The sequence below is a fragment of the Vipera ursinii genome, assembly GCF_947247035.1.
Source record: "Vipera ursinii genome assembly, chromosome: 1".
Lineage (NCBI taxonomy): Eukaryota > Metazoa > Chordata > Lepidosauria > Squamata > Viperidae > Vipera > Vipera ursinii.
This window is the reverse complement of record NC_139512.1, coordinates 333,001,004-333,018,021: the sequence shown is the minus strand read 5'-3', so window position 1 is coordinate 333,018,021 and position 17,018 is coordinate 333,001,004. Positions and strand designations below refer to the sequence as shown.

The following is a 17,018-nucleotide window of genomic DNA, read 5'->3' as shown; positions in this document are numbered from 1 at the left end:
GGTCGGGTTCGGATCGGCTAGACCTCCAGCAGCTCTCTAGGCCCCGTTTCCGGCGCTTCATCTCCCGGAGCTCCGCGGAAAACCATGGAGCTCGCTGGGATCTGCGCCGGGTCAGGGGCCGCAAGGGTACAACCCGGTCAAGTGCCTCAGTGGCTGCCCTTTCCCAGGCTTCCACTAAGGCATCAGCCGAGCTGTGAGCAGTGGAGGCAGGTGGGGATTAAATTAAAGGAAGTTTCCTCAAAAGCTGTACAATTTAAAACAGGTGAACTAATATAAAAACTGAGGTTTTTTACTTGAAGATGTACAATTAACTATTTTTGCACATGTCATATTTTCAGGGATTGCTACTATCGGGGTGTGCAAAGCAATTACATCAGGGGGTAGATCATAGGCAGTCAACCCCCAACTAGGTATAGTCCCATAGTTAAAGTTTTTATACAATAGAAATTTGCTCAAGCCAGGGAAATTTTGAATTACTGCAGAAGGAGTACAGACAGGGATCAAACATGTAGAAAGCAGATTTTCCATGTCATACGATTCAGATAAGCAAAAGAATTCATTTTGTGTAATGTTAGCTAGCTGCACCCATAGGTTTTGCTTCATTTGCTAAGTGAATGTTTGGGTGAGATAACAGCTGCTGACACTAAAGGGCAACAATTAATAATCAAGCATAAACAAATAATGGCTAAGGAATTGGTAGTTAAAACCTCAAAACCGGCAGCGCATAAATTCTCGGGGGTTTGCTCCACATGCTGCTGTTGCAACACTGCCTACGCTTTGGTGGTCAGGCTTTTCATATCTCCCCACGTTACTGGACGGCTGGTCTGGCAAGATCGTATTGGCCACTGTGTCATCTGTAAAATTATTTTGGCCATTTCTGAAACCAGATTCGGGGACTGGTGCCACGACATCCTTAGCTGGGCGGATGCAACGTGCTGGAATCCACAAAGGTCCTGTAGGAGCAAGCACAGCAGCATATCCTCCTCCCCAAGTAATTAGAGGGACTGGCCCTAACCATGTTTTGTCTGGCAATGCCCGATAATATACTAGAGGGAGAGGCAAACTTGTTTTCTGTTGAAAGTGTCTCTGATAAGCGGTGGAATTTTGAATAGAGACATTCAACTGATTTAAGGTAAATAAAACTTTTTTAACCTGTTGTGTTACCCACGACAAATTGGGCACCCGAGATCCCTCCTTTTTTATTTGCTTGTGAAAACAGTCCTTAAAGGACTGATTAGCACGTTCCACGGTGGCTTGACCTGTGGAATTGTAGAGTAACCCATGAGTAAGAACAATATTCCAGGTTGTACAAAATTGCAAAAAGGCTGATGAAGAATAGGCCGGGCCGAAGGGTTTGCCCAAGGCAGTAATGGCTGAAAAAAAAAGAGAAATAACATAATTAGCCGTTTACCCTCATTGAGGTGTGGCCCAAAGTGCTCCTGAATAGGTATCAATAGATAAGTGAATATACTTCCAGGGAGCCGAGGATGGAACATGAGTGACATCCATTTGCCATAGTTGATTAGAGGCAAAACCACAGGGATTAACTCCCGTGTCCCCTGAGAGGGATGCCCCAGAACATTGGGGACAGGATATAACAGGGGTGTCAAACTCCATTTCATTGAGGGCCGCATCAGCATTGCGGTTGCCCTCAGGGGGCTGGGTGGGTGTGGCTAGAGTGCATATGGCCTACTGGGTGGGTGTGGCCAGCTCTACATCATTCGCATCAAGGGTGCCTATGGGGCCCTTGGCAGGAGTGGGACACATCTGGGGGTCTCTGGCAGAAGGAGGGTCTCTGGGCCAGGGCCAAGTCAGTGGGGGCTGTTCCCTCACTGTTTCCAGGATGGCTTCGCGGGCCACATGAAGCCCGGGCCTTGTGTTTGACATGTCTGGGATAAAACAATTTGCTTGGCTTGGTCAAGTGGAATATGGCAAGCTTGTGCCAGTCCCCTGGAATTTTGATGAAAAAAAGAGTGACTGAAAAAAGGATCTGAAAACAAAGTAGGTAAAACATGAACAGCAGTATCGGCACGACTGTTGCCTTCAGAAAAAGGTCCAGGAAGAGATGAGTGACTGCGTATATGAAAAACAAAATATAAATGCTTTCTGTCTTGTAATAATTGCTGTAAAGTTAAAAACAAAGCCATTAGATTGGAGTCAATCCTGCGTGTGATGTAAGCACCTGGAAGATTAAAAATAAGTTAACACACATAATGAGAATCAGAGATTAAATTAAAAGGCTGTTGAGGAAAAAGTATAAAAAGTCAGAAGTCAAAAGATTTCAAAAAGAATTGTCCAATAAATACTGTCTCCTCCTTCCAGGAAAAGAAAAAAAAACTGCAAGCTGAAACTGTAAGAGTGGCTATTAAATTTCACATCCACCCTCCCTTTCTCAAATCAGAATTCTAAGCAGAGAGAAAAAAACAGTTAAAACGACCAGTTCCCCCCACCCCCTTCTTCTGTCTCTCTCTCTCATTCTTAAAGTAACACAGTGGGGAGGGGAGGGGAGGGGAAAGAGACTGGAGGGGTAAAAGGAATTTTACTGTTTCTTTCACAGCCTGGGAGGAAGGTGGGGGTGGTAGGGTTTTGAGGCTAACACACACATTTACACATCAGCAAATTAACTCATTCACATCCATTCCAACTGCTGGCATAAACAATTTCACATACAAAAATTTCATTTCATATTTTCTCCAGGCAAACCAATCACTATTAGTATAATTTCAGGGAGCTATTTACAAGCCAATGAGCTCCTTGTTCCAAATCTGTTTGTTTGTTTGTTTGTTTTTAAATAAGGCCTTTTTGTTTATTGTTATCAGAGGGGATTTATACCCTCTTCCAAGTCTTCCAGAACAACATAGACAGACAGACATTTTACAGATACTAGTAAAACAACATTCATTTAGACATATGGCCTGTCCTCCAAGAAGCGAGGAAATCAGGAGGTGATTATAACCAAACACAGTTTTATAGGGCCCTTTAACCATCTCCCATTTTTCTCACCATTCCAAGTCCAAGCTTAATGTTCCAAATGTACAGATATAAGTATATAACAAAACAAAACACACATCAATTTGGAGTTTGAAGCCAAAACAAGCTTCCCCTTTTAACTGAAAGGAGAGGAACTTTTATGGTTACTTACAATTTATCCCACCAACTGCAAAAGACAGTGGGAAAAGACGAAAAGGAATATTGAACCTGGTATCTTTTGTAGGTGTGAAGTGGGCGGTGTCCTCACCTCCGACCAAAGAATCAAATAGTCCAAAGAGCCAGATTAAAAGAAAAAGATAGAAGAAAAAACTTGCTTTTGGTTTCAACCTCTGATAGAAAGGGCTGCAAGATGCTGCAGACATGTGCCCCCCCTGGATTTCGACATTCCCTTTTAAAATGACCGGATTTTCCACAGTTATAACACTTTGCTTGAGGCTTGCCGCTTTGCGATAAAGTGGCTGCCAATAAATTGGTTTGATAAAAGGCTGTTCCTATATCCTGTAATCTGTTAACAAAATCAGGATACGGCTCAGTAGCCTTCTGCCTGATGTTATAGAAGGCTTGATGAGGTTTGCCAGAAACAGGTACTTTTCCAAATGCTTGGTAAATGTATTTAGAAGAAACCTGTAGAGTGGCAGCTGGTAAAACAATTTCAGCATCAACTGGAACAAAAGGACCAGACCCGTCAGCAATTTCTTCTACATTCCCCCCTTCTTTTGCTAATTGTTCCTCTAAAATTTGCCTTATGGGGGTATACAATGGCTGTGAAGAAGCAGAAGAATTAACCTCTTCATGAGGAGCTGAAGGTCCAATTAAAGATAACTTTGGAGGAAAAAAAATTATTTGATCATAATCAGGTGGAGTTTTTGTGGTCAATTGTTGTCCTGCCGAAGCATCAAAGGCAATTTTTTCCACTGCTTGACGGCATTGAAGCCATAGATGTAATATCTGAACTGGAGCCCAGGGTTCAAGATGTAAAGTATGCCCTATCTTTACCCAGTCCTGTAAACGGAGCATCCCGCACTCCGGATACCAAGGACAATGTTTTCCTATCTCTCCTATGATCTTCTTTATCTCTGCCACAGGTGCTTTAAGCCCTGACTTTTGTAGCATGAAGGTAAGTTTCTCTACATGCTGCTGCTGCTGCTGCTGCTGCTGAGATAGATTGCAACCCATACTTACCTCGGAGGGGTCCCGTAGGACGAAGGTACCTTTGGGGTCTATTCCAGATGAAGGTAAATATGTTGAAAGTTGCTTCCCCGGAGGGAGGTTCCTTTTGTTTGTCTCAAAAGATTTATGATCCCTATTAATTTGTTTTTAAAGATCTATTGTCCCTGTTCGGAACGCAGGGTGTCCCAAATATGTCTATCTGCCTACGCAGAGTTTATTGTATTTATACAGTTTTAACAAGCAGGAAACTAGGCACAGCAAAAGCATTGTTTATTGGTGTACTCCCTAGTCAATCTTAGAGAACATCCGAATCATCCAAGCCAGGGCAGAGTCTCTCATATCTGGCTGGTTCCTGGCAGTCCTTGGCAAGGCTAATTGGAATGAGCTCATAGAGCATGTGAATAACAAGATACTAAGGCAGGCAGTTTGCTGCGCATGGTCCCTTCATATCCTTGACCTCCATCTCTACAGGCTGCTACAAAGAAGAGGATGTCAAATTATTCTCCAAAGCACCAGAGGGCAAGAGAAGAAAAATGGTTGGAAATTGATGGGGTGGGGAGTATGGTTTTCTCCTTAATATTGCCTTGATTAGGGTATTGTTTTCTGCTTTACTGTTTCTCTGTTATTAATCTCTACTTATCTGAATGTTGGCTACTGGTAAGGATGTGTTCTGATCTTTTTGTTTCCTTAATTTATTGTCCCTTTTGAATGGCTGTAATTGTGATTTATCTCCATGCATCTATTGATGATTAATTTGTCTGAAGCCAAACTTCCAGGAATTCCCTAGAATTTTTGCATTTAGCTTGATCTAGGATGCTCACAGTTGAAACTATGGTTGAGCTTGTCCATGTGTTGTGAGAATAAAAAGTTTTCATTGTATTTTTTTTAACTACTACTTGGTGTTCATGGATGCACTCTCCTAGTCTTCTGCCCATCTATCCTACATAGGGACTGTTACAATCCTGACACTATATATTGCAGATGACTCCAACTTTTTTCATCTTGGGCTATTGGTTTACTTGATGTTTTGGAGGGCTTTAGATGGTTTGTGTGCTACAATGATGATGGTTTGTGTGGTTGTAATAGTCTGTTGGTTTTTCCTGAGATTTTTGATGTATGGTAGTATTTTCCTTTTCAAAGCTTGTGTTGTTTGTGCTGTAGTGGGTGAGTGGTCAGTACTCAGATCTCAGTGAGCATTGTGTTCAGTACTAGACAATAAGTAAAATTCAGACTTTTCTGAACAGGTTGAACAAAAAAGAGGAAGAAGAATAATCAGGTTCCATGGAGTCTGTAGAAACTAGGAATAGACTGGGCTCAGGGAAACAACATTCTTCAAAAGGCTATCACAGAGAAGATTAAGACCTGCTCTATTCCCTAGAACAGGACTTTTCAACCTGTGGTATACCATACGGACCATCAGTGGCAAGTGGTACAGGACCGTCCTAGACAAGTATAGCAGGTGAGAAAGAGAGCCGGAGAAGTGCAGCCTTCCAGAAGGCGGATTGTAAAAGAAACTAACTTGCAGAACAGAAGAACAAAGTCTATATTAGAGAATTAACCTTTGCCATACTACTGTCTGAGGAAAAACGTTAGGCAGCCATCTGTTGAGTCTCTTAACAGTAATGTGGACATTTGCCTCTGAGCAGAAGATTCATGGCCAATTCCATGAATCCATCAGCGATACTTATGGAATCTCCATTTCAGAGAAGAAGCACCTCCGGTTGGTAGCTGCCCCGATAAGCACCAACTTTTGTTCCATGCGTCGCTGATAGGCATCCAATTCATCCAGTGTAAGAAGTAGCTGGGAGGACCTTTGCTGCGTCTTTCTTTTCTTTTCTTGTTTTCCCTATAGAACCGATAGCGCTAGGACCCAGAATACTTTCCGAGAAAAATCAGACCTATCGTCTCTCTGGTTTGAAGGCGGTCGCTGTGAGTCGCCGAGGGCGTGGCCCAATGAGTTCCTACACCAGGGGTAGGCAACCTCGGCTCTTTTATGACTCATGGACTTCAACTCCCAGAATTCCTGAGCCAGCCAAGCTGGCTCAGGAATTCTGGGAGTTGAAGTCCATGAGTCGTAAAAGAGCCGAGGTTGCCTACCCCTGTCCTACACAGTGGGGAGGTGTGGCTTGCAGGAGGGCGTGGTTTGTGTTATGATTTCTCTTAAGTGAGAGTACAGTACTGAACTGTACTGTACTGTACTGTAACTTGCTTCAGAGCGTCTGGTCGGCCGTCTCGGAGAGCTATGGCGGGGAAGCGGCCGCTAGTAGTCTTGTTCGACCTGGGCGGCGTCCTTTTGGGTAGCAGTCAGATACTTTTGCGAAACCTGGAGAAGACTCTGGGCTTGCCTGGGTGGGTAATCGAAAGGAGTAGAAGTGGTGATTGGGGTGGGGGGTGGGGGTCTGCCTGATTCTGTTTCTGTGTCTTTAGATATGTCGACTTTACGTGCTGCGCCCCCCCCCGCAGTTACGATCCAAAACTTCATTTCTGCAAGTGCAATGGGCTTAATAAACATAAAATACTTCAAGACATGGAGGAAAAGCTTTGCAAGTTGACCAGTGGCGATTGACTTGCACTGCGTATACGCAATTAAGTTTTCGAACCTTGTTTATTCAAAAGCTCCAAGTATGAGACGTTGACAACTAAGTTCGGTGTGAACTTCACGAAAGTCTCTGGGTGAATGGCGATTTTGAGTGCAGGAATAGGGAAACAGAGCCGGCATTTTATCCACTGATCTGCAGCACTGAGAGAATCGATGTGTTCAGTTCTTCGGGACTTTGAAGAATTTTAAAATAGGAGAGAGAAATCCCAATGCTGTCTTGGAGTTAGGATTATTATGATAAATGTAAACAAAGGCGTTGTAGTAATTGTTATTTTTTTGTAGTGCCACTGATGTGTGTGATACTTTATCCAGAATGGGGAAGCAAATCCATGCGCCAGAAAACTCAAGTCTACAAAATTATGTATGGAAAATGAGAACAAAACGGAAGGAAAAGTAAATCAGGAAATAATGCACAATGATTGCACTTAAGATTTGTCATGACAGACTGCTCACTAATCGAGTGAAGATGTATATGCTGCTTTTTATTGTAAAAATCTCAAAGTATTTTACAAGCATTATAAAAGCAGTCCATTGAAAAGGCAGTTTATATATTGGAAGTTACTGCTTTGGTAAGGCCAGTATAAGAGGATTTAATTTAGCTTAAAGGATGGCAATGTTGAGAGTCAGCAATACCTTAAAAGGGGTTGTCTATGGAGATTCTAAGTCATCCAGGTCACAGTTGTTCCAAATGTGCTTTTTTTCTCAAAAGGCAGCTGGAATTTTTTCCCTTGAAGCTTCTTGGATGAGAAGCGAAACTTTGTCAAGGAAAAACAAAGTCCAGCTGCCTTTTGAGAGAGAGAGAGAGAGAAAAAACATCTTTGGGACGCAGAAGGGGACTCTATCCCGTTGGGCAGGGGCCACTGTAAAGAGGGTCCCCCTTGGTAATTGTCAAGCCCAAGAGTCTTTCCAAAGATTCTAGATGTCTGGGATGATGATAGTATAAATCAGTGTTGCTTAATGATGGCCCCATGATCCTTCCCACTTTTAAAAATTAGGGATGACCCCAAATGGTCTTCTGCTTCTGTGGGTTATATTTATCATATTAAAAATGAAAATAGATGTATTTGAATCTGTTTACCGAATCATGTAAAAATAACAATATTAAACCATTCAATATTAACAAAAATAAAAAAAAATTCATGAAAATAGCTATATTTTTAACAAATAATAACAGAAAATGATATTGTTTTAAATGTTTGCTAGTATCTTCACTATCTGGCAAATAATTTTGATTTTGTGAAGCCCTGGGAGGCTCTGTGGGGACCCTCAGAGTTCCTTGGACCATGCTTTACAAAACATAGGGATAGAGGATACCTGGTGCCATTTTTGAAAGTTTCTAAGCTAGTTAATAATTATTATTTCTTCTGTATATTGATTCCCACAGCTTATTTTGTTAGCATTATAAAAACCAAGGCAGGTTTTATAGTATTGCAAAATCATCACAGGTTACTTAAGGTATTTAATTACTTCCTTAATACATAATGCACTAGTTGTTGCTTTTCCCATGGATATTATGTATAACAGCTCAGTTTGGTAGAACATTATTATCCTTATAATAATTGCGTAGGAGTCTGAGATCTGCTTAAAAGGAGATGACATTGAAAATCGGGATGACCATTGGTCTCCTAAGCAATATGCTCTATCAGAGCTTATTGTAGGGTTTGTGTACATAAAAGACTCTTTTTTACCAAGAGGGCCTATGAACAGCTTTCATATCCTTCTGAAAAGGTAAGAAATAATAATAATAATAATAATAATAATAATAATAATAATAATAATAATAATTATTATTATTATTATTATTATTATTATTATTATTATTATTATTATTATTATTATTATTATTATTATTTGGAAGGGACCTTGGAGGTCATCTAGTCCAACCCCCTGCTCAGGCAGCATACCCTATACCATTTCAGACAAATGGCTGTCCAGTCTCTTCTTAAAAACTTACAGTGTTGGAGCATTCACAGCTTCTGGAGGCAAGTTGTTCCACTGATTAATTGTCCTCATTGTTAGGAAGTTTCTCCTTATTTCTAGGTTGCTTCTCTCTTTGGTTAGTTTCCATCCATTGCTTCTTGTCTTCCCTTCAGGTGCTTTGGAGAATAGCTTGACTCCCTCTTCTTTGAAACTAGATAATTGCTTTTTTAAAAAAAGTCCATTCATACTACAGGGGGAGGCAGGATTTCCCATTCAGAACAGATTTACTTTAATTGGTTCATCTAAATTCCTTCCAAAGAAATATGGTAGTCTTAATAATGCAATAGAGACAAATCAAAGATATATTTTTCTAGTTTAACATAAAGCATGTGATCACAAGAATATTAAACAATTACATGAACTTGTTCCATGTTGAGAGCAGGATCCTCACAGTAAATTAAGTCAACCAAATAAATTATTAAAAAGTTATCCAAAAGAACATAAAAATATTCATATATCACATGAAGACCTAGGCAATTTTTGTTAACCCACAATTACTATAATGGGTATTCAAATTTCCCATAAGAGTTGAAGGGAGTTATACATTAAGGATCCTCTTTAATGCAAATTAGCAAGATCCAGTTGAAGGTGTTGAGAAGTAGTTTTGCTGGGACCAACCAAAAATATCACAGAAAGTGTGAAGCAGTACTTATTTATATATTTATTTATATTTCATATTTCTTAAACCCTCATCTTCCACAGAGATAGTTTATTTTTTAATTTACTTTAATTTTTTAATTTATTTGACTCATATTTATGACAGTTGCAGTGTCCCAGGGTCATGTGATCCTCCTTTGCAACCATTAGACAAGCAAAGTCAATGGGGAAGTCAGATTCACTTAACAACCATGAAGATTGTAAAAGATTGTAAAATGGAGCAAAACTAATTTAACAAATGTCTCATGTAACAACATAAATTTTGGACACAATTGTGCTTGTAAAGTCAAGGACTGCCTGTATTAACTTTTGTCTCAGAAAAATAGCATGTCAAAAAGATAGTTAAACTAGACTAGACCTCGTACTTTCTGAAGACATGGAGCAGTTTTCAGAAATTATAGAGAATCTGCCACTCCGTACATTATAGGTTTTAGGCATAGCTTATCCTACTCAATGATTACTATGAGATTCTGAGCTTGAAAACCAACATATAGACTGTATTGTATCTGGATGCCTGATTAGAAGAAAAAAACTTGGAGAGGCAAATGCAAATTCATAGGACAAAAAGTAATGCTTAAATAGATGATCGTTTGAGGTTGCTAGAAGTACTGTATTGTAGAGCAGTGGTTCTCAACCTTTTCTTCACCACGGTCCCCCTTTAAATATCTTTTGTGGCCACAGACCACAAGACCTAACTCAAGATTTAAATCATAACATTTTTCCAAGCCTTCATGGGCCCCCTGTGAGGATATTGCAGCCCTACAAGGGTCCGCAGACCACAAGTTGAGAACCACTGCTGTAGGGAATCGAGATAACAAAGATGTTTTGAGGTATATACAGTAAGTATGGAGGTGTATTTAAATCCAACTCTATAAAAGTCTTTGAAAACAAAGAATATGGATTTAAACAATTTAAGATGGATTCTAGACACATTTAAAAATTTAGAACTAGAGAAACAGCCAGGCAGAAAAAAAGTTGTAACTACTGAACAGTGCAGTAATGAGTACCTTTTTCTTATCTGGAGGATTTGCAAGGAAAGGTTTCCTCCAAACTGGTGTGACAGTACTTGCACAAAGTCACTTTCAGGTTATAGGAACAAAAATGGTGAATTAGGTGGCATACAAATAAATTAAATTTTTAGGGCTACCTTTATTAAATTCATATGCTGCCCATCTAAACTATCAAGGGACTCTGGGTGGCTTACAACAGCGTTCCCAACCTTTTCAGCTTTGTGGACCAGTGTGTGTGTGGGGGGGGGAAGGGATAGTTCTGGGCAAGCACACATACTGCGCCATTTGCGCAAGCGGTGGGCATGCACACCTGCCGCTCATACAAATGGAGCTGCACGTGTGTGTGTGCTTGCCTTCCACTCGTGCAAGTGGACCTTTACCCCCGAATACAGCTTAGCGGACTGGTGTGGGGGAAGAGGGGAGGGTTCCATATAAGAGGTGGGTCTGTGTGCACATGTTGCTCCAGTTGCACAAGCAGCAGGCACACGTGTCCGCCACTCGTGCAAATGGAGCTGCATGGGTGCACATGTTTTTGTCCACCACTTCTGCAACTGAGTTCCAAACAGGCCACAGCCTGGGGATTGGGAACCTCTGGCTTACAACATTTAGATTTCCACCCCAATCTAAATGACAGTTATATGAATAATTGTGTTCTGTATTGACATTCCAAATAGGTGAAATTATAGTACTAGTCAGATTATACCTAGTTATACTTTAGGCTTGCTGATATTTTCCATGGTTACACCATACTATATCTTTTTCTCCTTTCAACATAATGCAGAATATGGCACGTTTCATTGTATAAGCTCTGTTGCAATCTTTCTGAAAGGAGTAGGATGCTCTCGCTTAAATCATATTTGAGAGCTAATGTTGCATGGGGTTATCGTTGTGTAAGATCCAGATTCAAGTAAGATAGGTCATGGTTGAGCAACACACAAGTATGTGCAAGTCATTCATAGTAGTCCATTATACAGAGCTATCAAAACAGTATATGATTTCCAGTATAAAATGAGATAATGTGTGTCCTTTAAACATCTTCCTGCTTTATAAAGGTTCTTTGGATGTCTGTGCAAATTCATTGGTAGCTCTCAGAAATATTATTAGATTTGAAAGAGATTTTATTTGATCCATGTTCCAATAATACTCATTTAAGCCTAGTATGTAGCTATAAGAAGTCCTCCACAAATGTCCTCGGATTGATTTTGCTGTGTAAGACAAGAGACCAAGGACTAACTCAAAACAGTGACTCTTACATATTTTTTTCATAATGTCAGTTTCTGAATAAGAACCAGAAAATATGAATAAATCTATTATTTCTTTTCTTATTGGATTGAATAGGTCAGTCCATTTCTAAATGTATATTATCTTGGGACATGCATATGGGCATTTAACAGATTCATATTTTTCTAAGACTTGCATTGCATTTTACTGATATCCCTGTACCAAGGTCTGATTAATTATAGTTTGATATTTAGATGCACAGTGTTCTACCATTGGTGTGATGACTGAAGCCCAACTGCTGCCTGCCTTGAAAAGAAACACTATTCCCCTAATTTATGTGAATGTGTTTTTCAACTTCCAGAGATTTCTTTCAAAAGGTCATTCAGCAAGGTGGCTCTGATGGACCTTTCTCAAAAGGGATGACTGGACAGATTGGATTAACTCAGGTAAGAGTTAGCTGCTATTGGAAGAGAACATAGTTCAAGGAAGAACACGTTGTCTGAAGACATAAAACACCAATGCTCCATTTCTGCCATCTCCCTTTACACAAAGGGTTTCTGGGCATCAGGGCTAGGAAATTCCATAGAGCAGAAAAGGGATGGGTGAGATGAGTCTGGTTCACATTGTTCAGGATACCACAGAAACTATTTAACAGCAATAGCAATAGCACTTAGACTTATATACTGCTTCACAACGCTTTGCAGCACTCTAAGCACTTTACAGAGTCAGCATATTGCCCCCAACAGTCTGGGTCCTCATTACCAACCATGGAAGGATGGGTCAACCTTGAGCCGGTCAGGATCGAACTCCTGGCAGTGGGCAGAGTCAGCCTGCAATACTGCATTCTAATCACAGTGCCACCACAGATCATGACAGTTCCTTGTTGCATTCAATACATTACATGATATTTCAGCTACATCCTTGCCTTTCCCTCTTCAGATGATCTTGGGTGGTACACTTGCTTTTGATCAGAGATGCTCAATTACCAGGTTTTTTGGAGGAACCCTTTTTCAGGTTGAATTCTGAGATTTCCCTAGAGCAGGGCAAAAGTACAGTATAGGAGTGAAGCAATTGCCATCAACACTGTGTAAGTCATGAAAATGATGTGTATAAATATCAGTGAGCTTAGCAAAGCCTTTTTAGGCATCCACTAGTCAGGCTTTCCTTTGATCTCCTATGAGGCCAGTGGCTAGGATGACCCCCTACTTACCAGATAAACCCTCCAAGATGGCTGTTTTGTGTGAATGCCTGAACCTGAGCATTCTAGATATCCTTATGGATCAGAAAAGGTTTGTGAGTTTCTGTAGATCAGACATTAATACACAGTTTAAAAACTCATATCTATAGAATTGATCATAAGCCATCAATTAGAATTTATACTTATATATTTATACTTATAAGTGAGGATCACTGAAATAGATTAACAATCCAAGTTTGCTATTGAAAAACATTCAGACATCAGAAACCCTTACTGAATGTAAATATTTCACCATTTACTTCCAATGTGTGTTTTACCAATAGAAGAAAATATTTGTAGCTCAGGGTTGAACTGTGGCGTCCTTAGGTTGTTTTTCTAGCAGATGTAGCACTTACACTGCTACCTAGTCAAGTTATGAAGCCATGGTAGGGCAGTGGTTAGAATGCAATATTGCAGGTAAACTCTGCCCACAGCCAGGAGTTCGATCCTGACTGGTTCAGGGTTGACTCAGCCTTCCATCCTTTTGAAGTTGATAAAATGAGAATCCAGATTCTTGGGGGCAATATTGTGACATTTTTAAACCGCTTAGAGAGTGCTTTAAAGCACTATGGAGCTACTTTTCACTACAATCTGAGACTGCTTTAATTAATGTGTATTTATATCACACTTTTCAGCTAAAAAGGCTCCTGGAGCAACAAACTAATCAATAGAAATCTTATTAAAAATGATAAAAAATAAGGATGGAAGTAGGAAGAAATTAGGATATGTTTTAACTTGGGATCTCCTGGCCACACAGGACATTCCTAGTACATCCAGATAAAATGAACTCTGGATGAAGGATCTTTTGCTGAGACTGGACTTAAAGTGGGATGGGAGAATGACATCTTTCAGAATAGACAGTGCTACATCAATGCAATGCTAACATCCATGTTGTCATGCTTCATGGAGACATATCTATAAATTTCAGGTCTCCAAACACTTAAGGGCATGATTCAGTATGTCTGTGGGATGCCTCTATTTCATGAGCTATACTGACTGCCACTGTGGTTCCAGGTGTGATTCAAGATGCTACTTATCACCTACATAGCCCTATGTGGCATGAGGCTTGGTTATCTGAGGGACCACTTATCTCCTGTAATTTAGCCCAGTCAATAGAAGCCTACAGGGTTATCATGCTCCTGGTCTCTTGGAACAACACAATCTATCTGAACCCAGGAAGTTGTTGTTAGTTGCAAAGTCATGTCCAATCCATTGTGACCCTGTGGACAACATTCCTCCAGGCCTTCCTGTCCTCTACCATCTTCTGGAGTCCATTTAGGCTCACGCCTACTGCTTCAGTGACTCCATCCAGCCACCTCATTCTCTGTCATCCCTTTCTTCTCTTGCCCTGAATATTTCCCAGCATTAGGCTCTTCTCCAGTGAGTCCTTCCTTCTCATTACGTGGCCAAAGTATTTGAGTTTCAACTTCAGGATCTGGCCTTCTAAAGAGCAGTCATGGTTGATCTCCTCTAGGACTGACCGGTTTGATCACCTTGCAGTCCAAGGGACTCGCAGGAGTCTTCTCCAGCACCATAGTTCAAAGACTTCCATTCTTTGGCACTCAGTGTTTCTTATGGTCCAACTTTCACAGCCATGCATTGCAACTGGGAAGACCATAGCCTTGACTATACGCGCTTTTGTTGGCAGGGTGATGTCTCTGCTTTTTAGTGTGCTGTCTAGATTTGCCATGGCTTTCCTCCCCAGGAGCAAGCGTCTTTTAATTTCGTGGCTGCAGTCCCCGTCTGCGGTGATCTTGGAGCCCAGGAAAATAAAATCTGTCACTACCTCCATTTCTTCCCCATCTATTTGCCAGGAATTGAGAGGGCTGGATGCCATGATCTTGGTTTTCTTAATGTTAAGTTTCAACCCAGGTTTTGCACTCTCCTTCTTCACCCGTAACAAGAGGCTCTTTAGTTCCTCTTCACTTTCTCCCATTAGAGTGGTATCATCTGCATATCTTAGGTTGTTGATATTTCTTCCGGCAATCTTAATTCCAACTTTTGATTCATCTAGCCCTGCCTTTCTCATGATGTGCTCTGCATATAAGTTAAACAGGCAGGGTGACAGTATACAGCCTTGCCGGACTCCTTTCCCAATTTTTAACCAATCAGTGTTTCCGTGTCCAGTTCTCACTGTTGCTTCTTGACCCGCGTACAGGTTTCTCGAGAGAAATAAGATGGTCTGGTACTCCCAACTCTTTAAGAACTTGCCACAGTTTGTTGTGATCCACACAATCAAATGCTTTAGCATAGTCAATGAAGCAGAAGTAGATGTTTTTCTGGAACTCCCTAGCTTTCTCCATGATCCAGCGTATGTTGGCAATTTGATCTCTAGTTCCTCTGCCTCTTCGAAATCCTGCCTGTACTTCTGGTAGTTCTTGATCCACATACTGCTGGAGTCTAGCTTGTAGGACTTGAAGCATAACTTTACTAGCATGTGAAATGAGTACAATGGTGTGATAGTTTGAAAATTCTTTGCCACTGCCTTTTTTGAAATTGGAATGTAAACTGATCTTTTCCAATCCTGTGACGACTTTTGAGTTTTCCAAATTTGCTGGCAAATTGAGTGTAGCACTTTTACTGCATCGTCTTTTAAGATTTTGAATAGCTCAGCTGGAATACTGTCATCCCCACTAGCTTTGTTGTTGCTCAGCTTTCCTAAGACCCATTTCACTTCACATTCTAGGATGTCTGGCTCAAGATCAGTGACCACCTCATCGTGGTTATCAGGGATGTTAAGCTCGTTCTTGTATAGTTCTGTGTAATTTTGCCACCTTTTCTTAATCTCTTCTACCTCTGTTAGATCCTGCCATTTTGGTCCTTTATCATGCCCATTTTTGCATGAAACGTTCCCTTGATCTCTCCAATTTTCTTGAAGAGATCTCTAGTCCTCCCTATTCTATTGTTTTCTTCTATTTCTTTGCACTGTTCATTTAAGAAGGCATTCTTATCTCTTCTAGCTATTCTCTGGAATTCAGCATTCAATTGGGTGTATCTTTCTTTTTCTCCCTTGCCTTTCACTTCCCTCCTTTCCTCAGCTATTTGCAAAGCTTCCTCAGACAGCCATTTTGCTTTCTTGCATTTCTTTTTCTTTGGGATGGTTTTAGTTGCTACTTCTTGTACAATGTTGCAAACCTCTGTCCATAGTTCTTCTGGCACTCTGTCTATCAGATCTAATTCCTTAAATCTATTTGTTACCTCTACTGTATATTCATCAGAGATATGATTTAGTTCATACCTGAGTGGCCTAATGCTTTTCCCTGCTTTCTTCAGTTTAAGCCTAAATTTTGCAACGAGAAGCTCATGGTCTGAGCCACTGACTGTATAGAGCTTCTCCATCTTTGGCTGCAGAGCACATAGTCAATCTGGTTTCTGTGTTGACCATCTGGTGATGTCCATGTGTAGAGCCGTTTCTTAGGTTGTTGGAAAAGAGTGTTTGCTATGATCATCGTATTCTCTTGACAAAATTCTATCAGCCTGTGCCCTGCTTCATTTTGTACTCCAAGGCCAAATTTGCCTGTTATTCTGGTTATCTTTTGGCTTCCTACTTTAGCATTCCAATCCCCCAAGATAAGGACATCATTTTTTGGTATTAGTTCTATAAGGTGCTGTAGGGCTTCATGGAACTGGTCAATTTCATCCTCTTCAGCACTGGTGGTTGGGGCATAGACTTGGACTACTGTGATATTGAATGGTTTGCCTTGGATTCGAACTGAGATCATTCTGTCATTTTGAGGATTGTATCCCAGTATTGCTTTTCCTACTCTTTTATTGACTATGAAGGCTTTCCGTCTTGGGTGGCCCTGCACGGCATAGCTCATAGCTTCACTGAATTATGCAAGCCCCTTCGCCACGACAAGGCAGTAATCCATAAAGGGGACCCAGGAAGTATGCCTTCATTTTGCAGTGCCTGCCCTCAGAGGTTCCCTCTGAGATCCATGTGGTTCTCACCTTTGTGTCATTCCAGAAGCCTTTAAATATCTGACTGTTCTCCCAAGTCTTGGGCTAGCGTAGATGGCGGCTCTTGATGGTTATGTTTTGTATATATTTTTCTCTGTTGTTTGGGCAGATTCTCATCTTGCATTCTTTATTTTGTTCTCTGCAGTCAGTGTGGAATGAGGCAGTGTCTAAATTGAAAAATAAATAAATAAAA

At 40.7% G+C, this 17,018-nt stretch overlaps 2 protein-coding genes across 11 annotated transcripts in view; one reads left to right on the top strand and one right to left on the bottom strand.

Annotated features, from left to right (window-relative positions):
- LOC310636965 (uncharacterized protein) overlaps nt 1-4,330 on the bottom strand; it is a 31,194-nt gene extending 26,864 nt beyond the window's left edge. For 2 of the 5 annotated variants that reach the window (XR_014491843.1, XR_014491845.1), the window contains exon 1: nt 708-4,330. Coding sequence is in view for 1 of the 5 variants with exons in the window: in XM_083357189.1 (XP_083213315.1) it covers nt 1,153-1,373; nt 3,143-3,353 (432 nt within the window). In the remaining 4 variants the exon portion in view is untranslated. The remainder of the gene's footprint in view (nt 1-707) is intronic. The other 3 variants (XR_014491846.1, XM_083357189.1, XR_014491844.1) reach the window with 3 other exon arrangements.
- Nucleotides 4,331-4,562: 232 nt separating this feature from the next.
- Nucleotides 4,563-17,018, top strand: part of EPHX2 (epoxide hydrolase 2) — a 63,559-nt gene continuing 51,103 nt past the window's right edge. For 2 of the 6 annotated variants that reach the window (XM_083357131.1, XM_083357132.1), the window contains exons 1-2: nt 6,382-6,510; nt 11,990-12,074. In XM_083357131.1, the coding sequence (XP_083213257.1) occupies nt 6,404-6,510; nt 11,990-12,074 (192 nt within the window). In that variant the 5' untranslated portion in view covers nt 6,382-6,403. Of the gene's footprint in view, nt 4,819-5,405; nt 5,621-6,381; nt 6,511-11,989; nt 12,075-17,018 lie in introns of those variants that run through there. The other 4 variants (XM_083357135.1, XM_083357134.1, XM_083357133.1 and 1 more) reach the window with 4 other exon arrangements.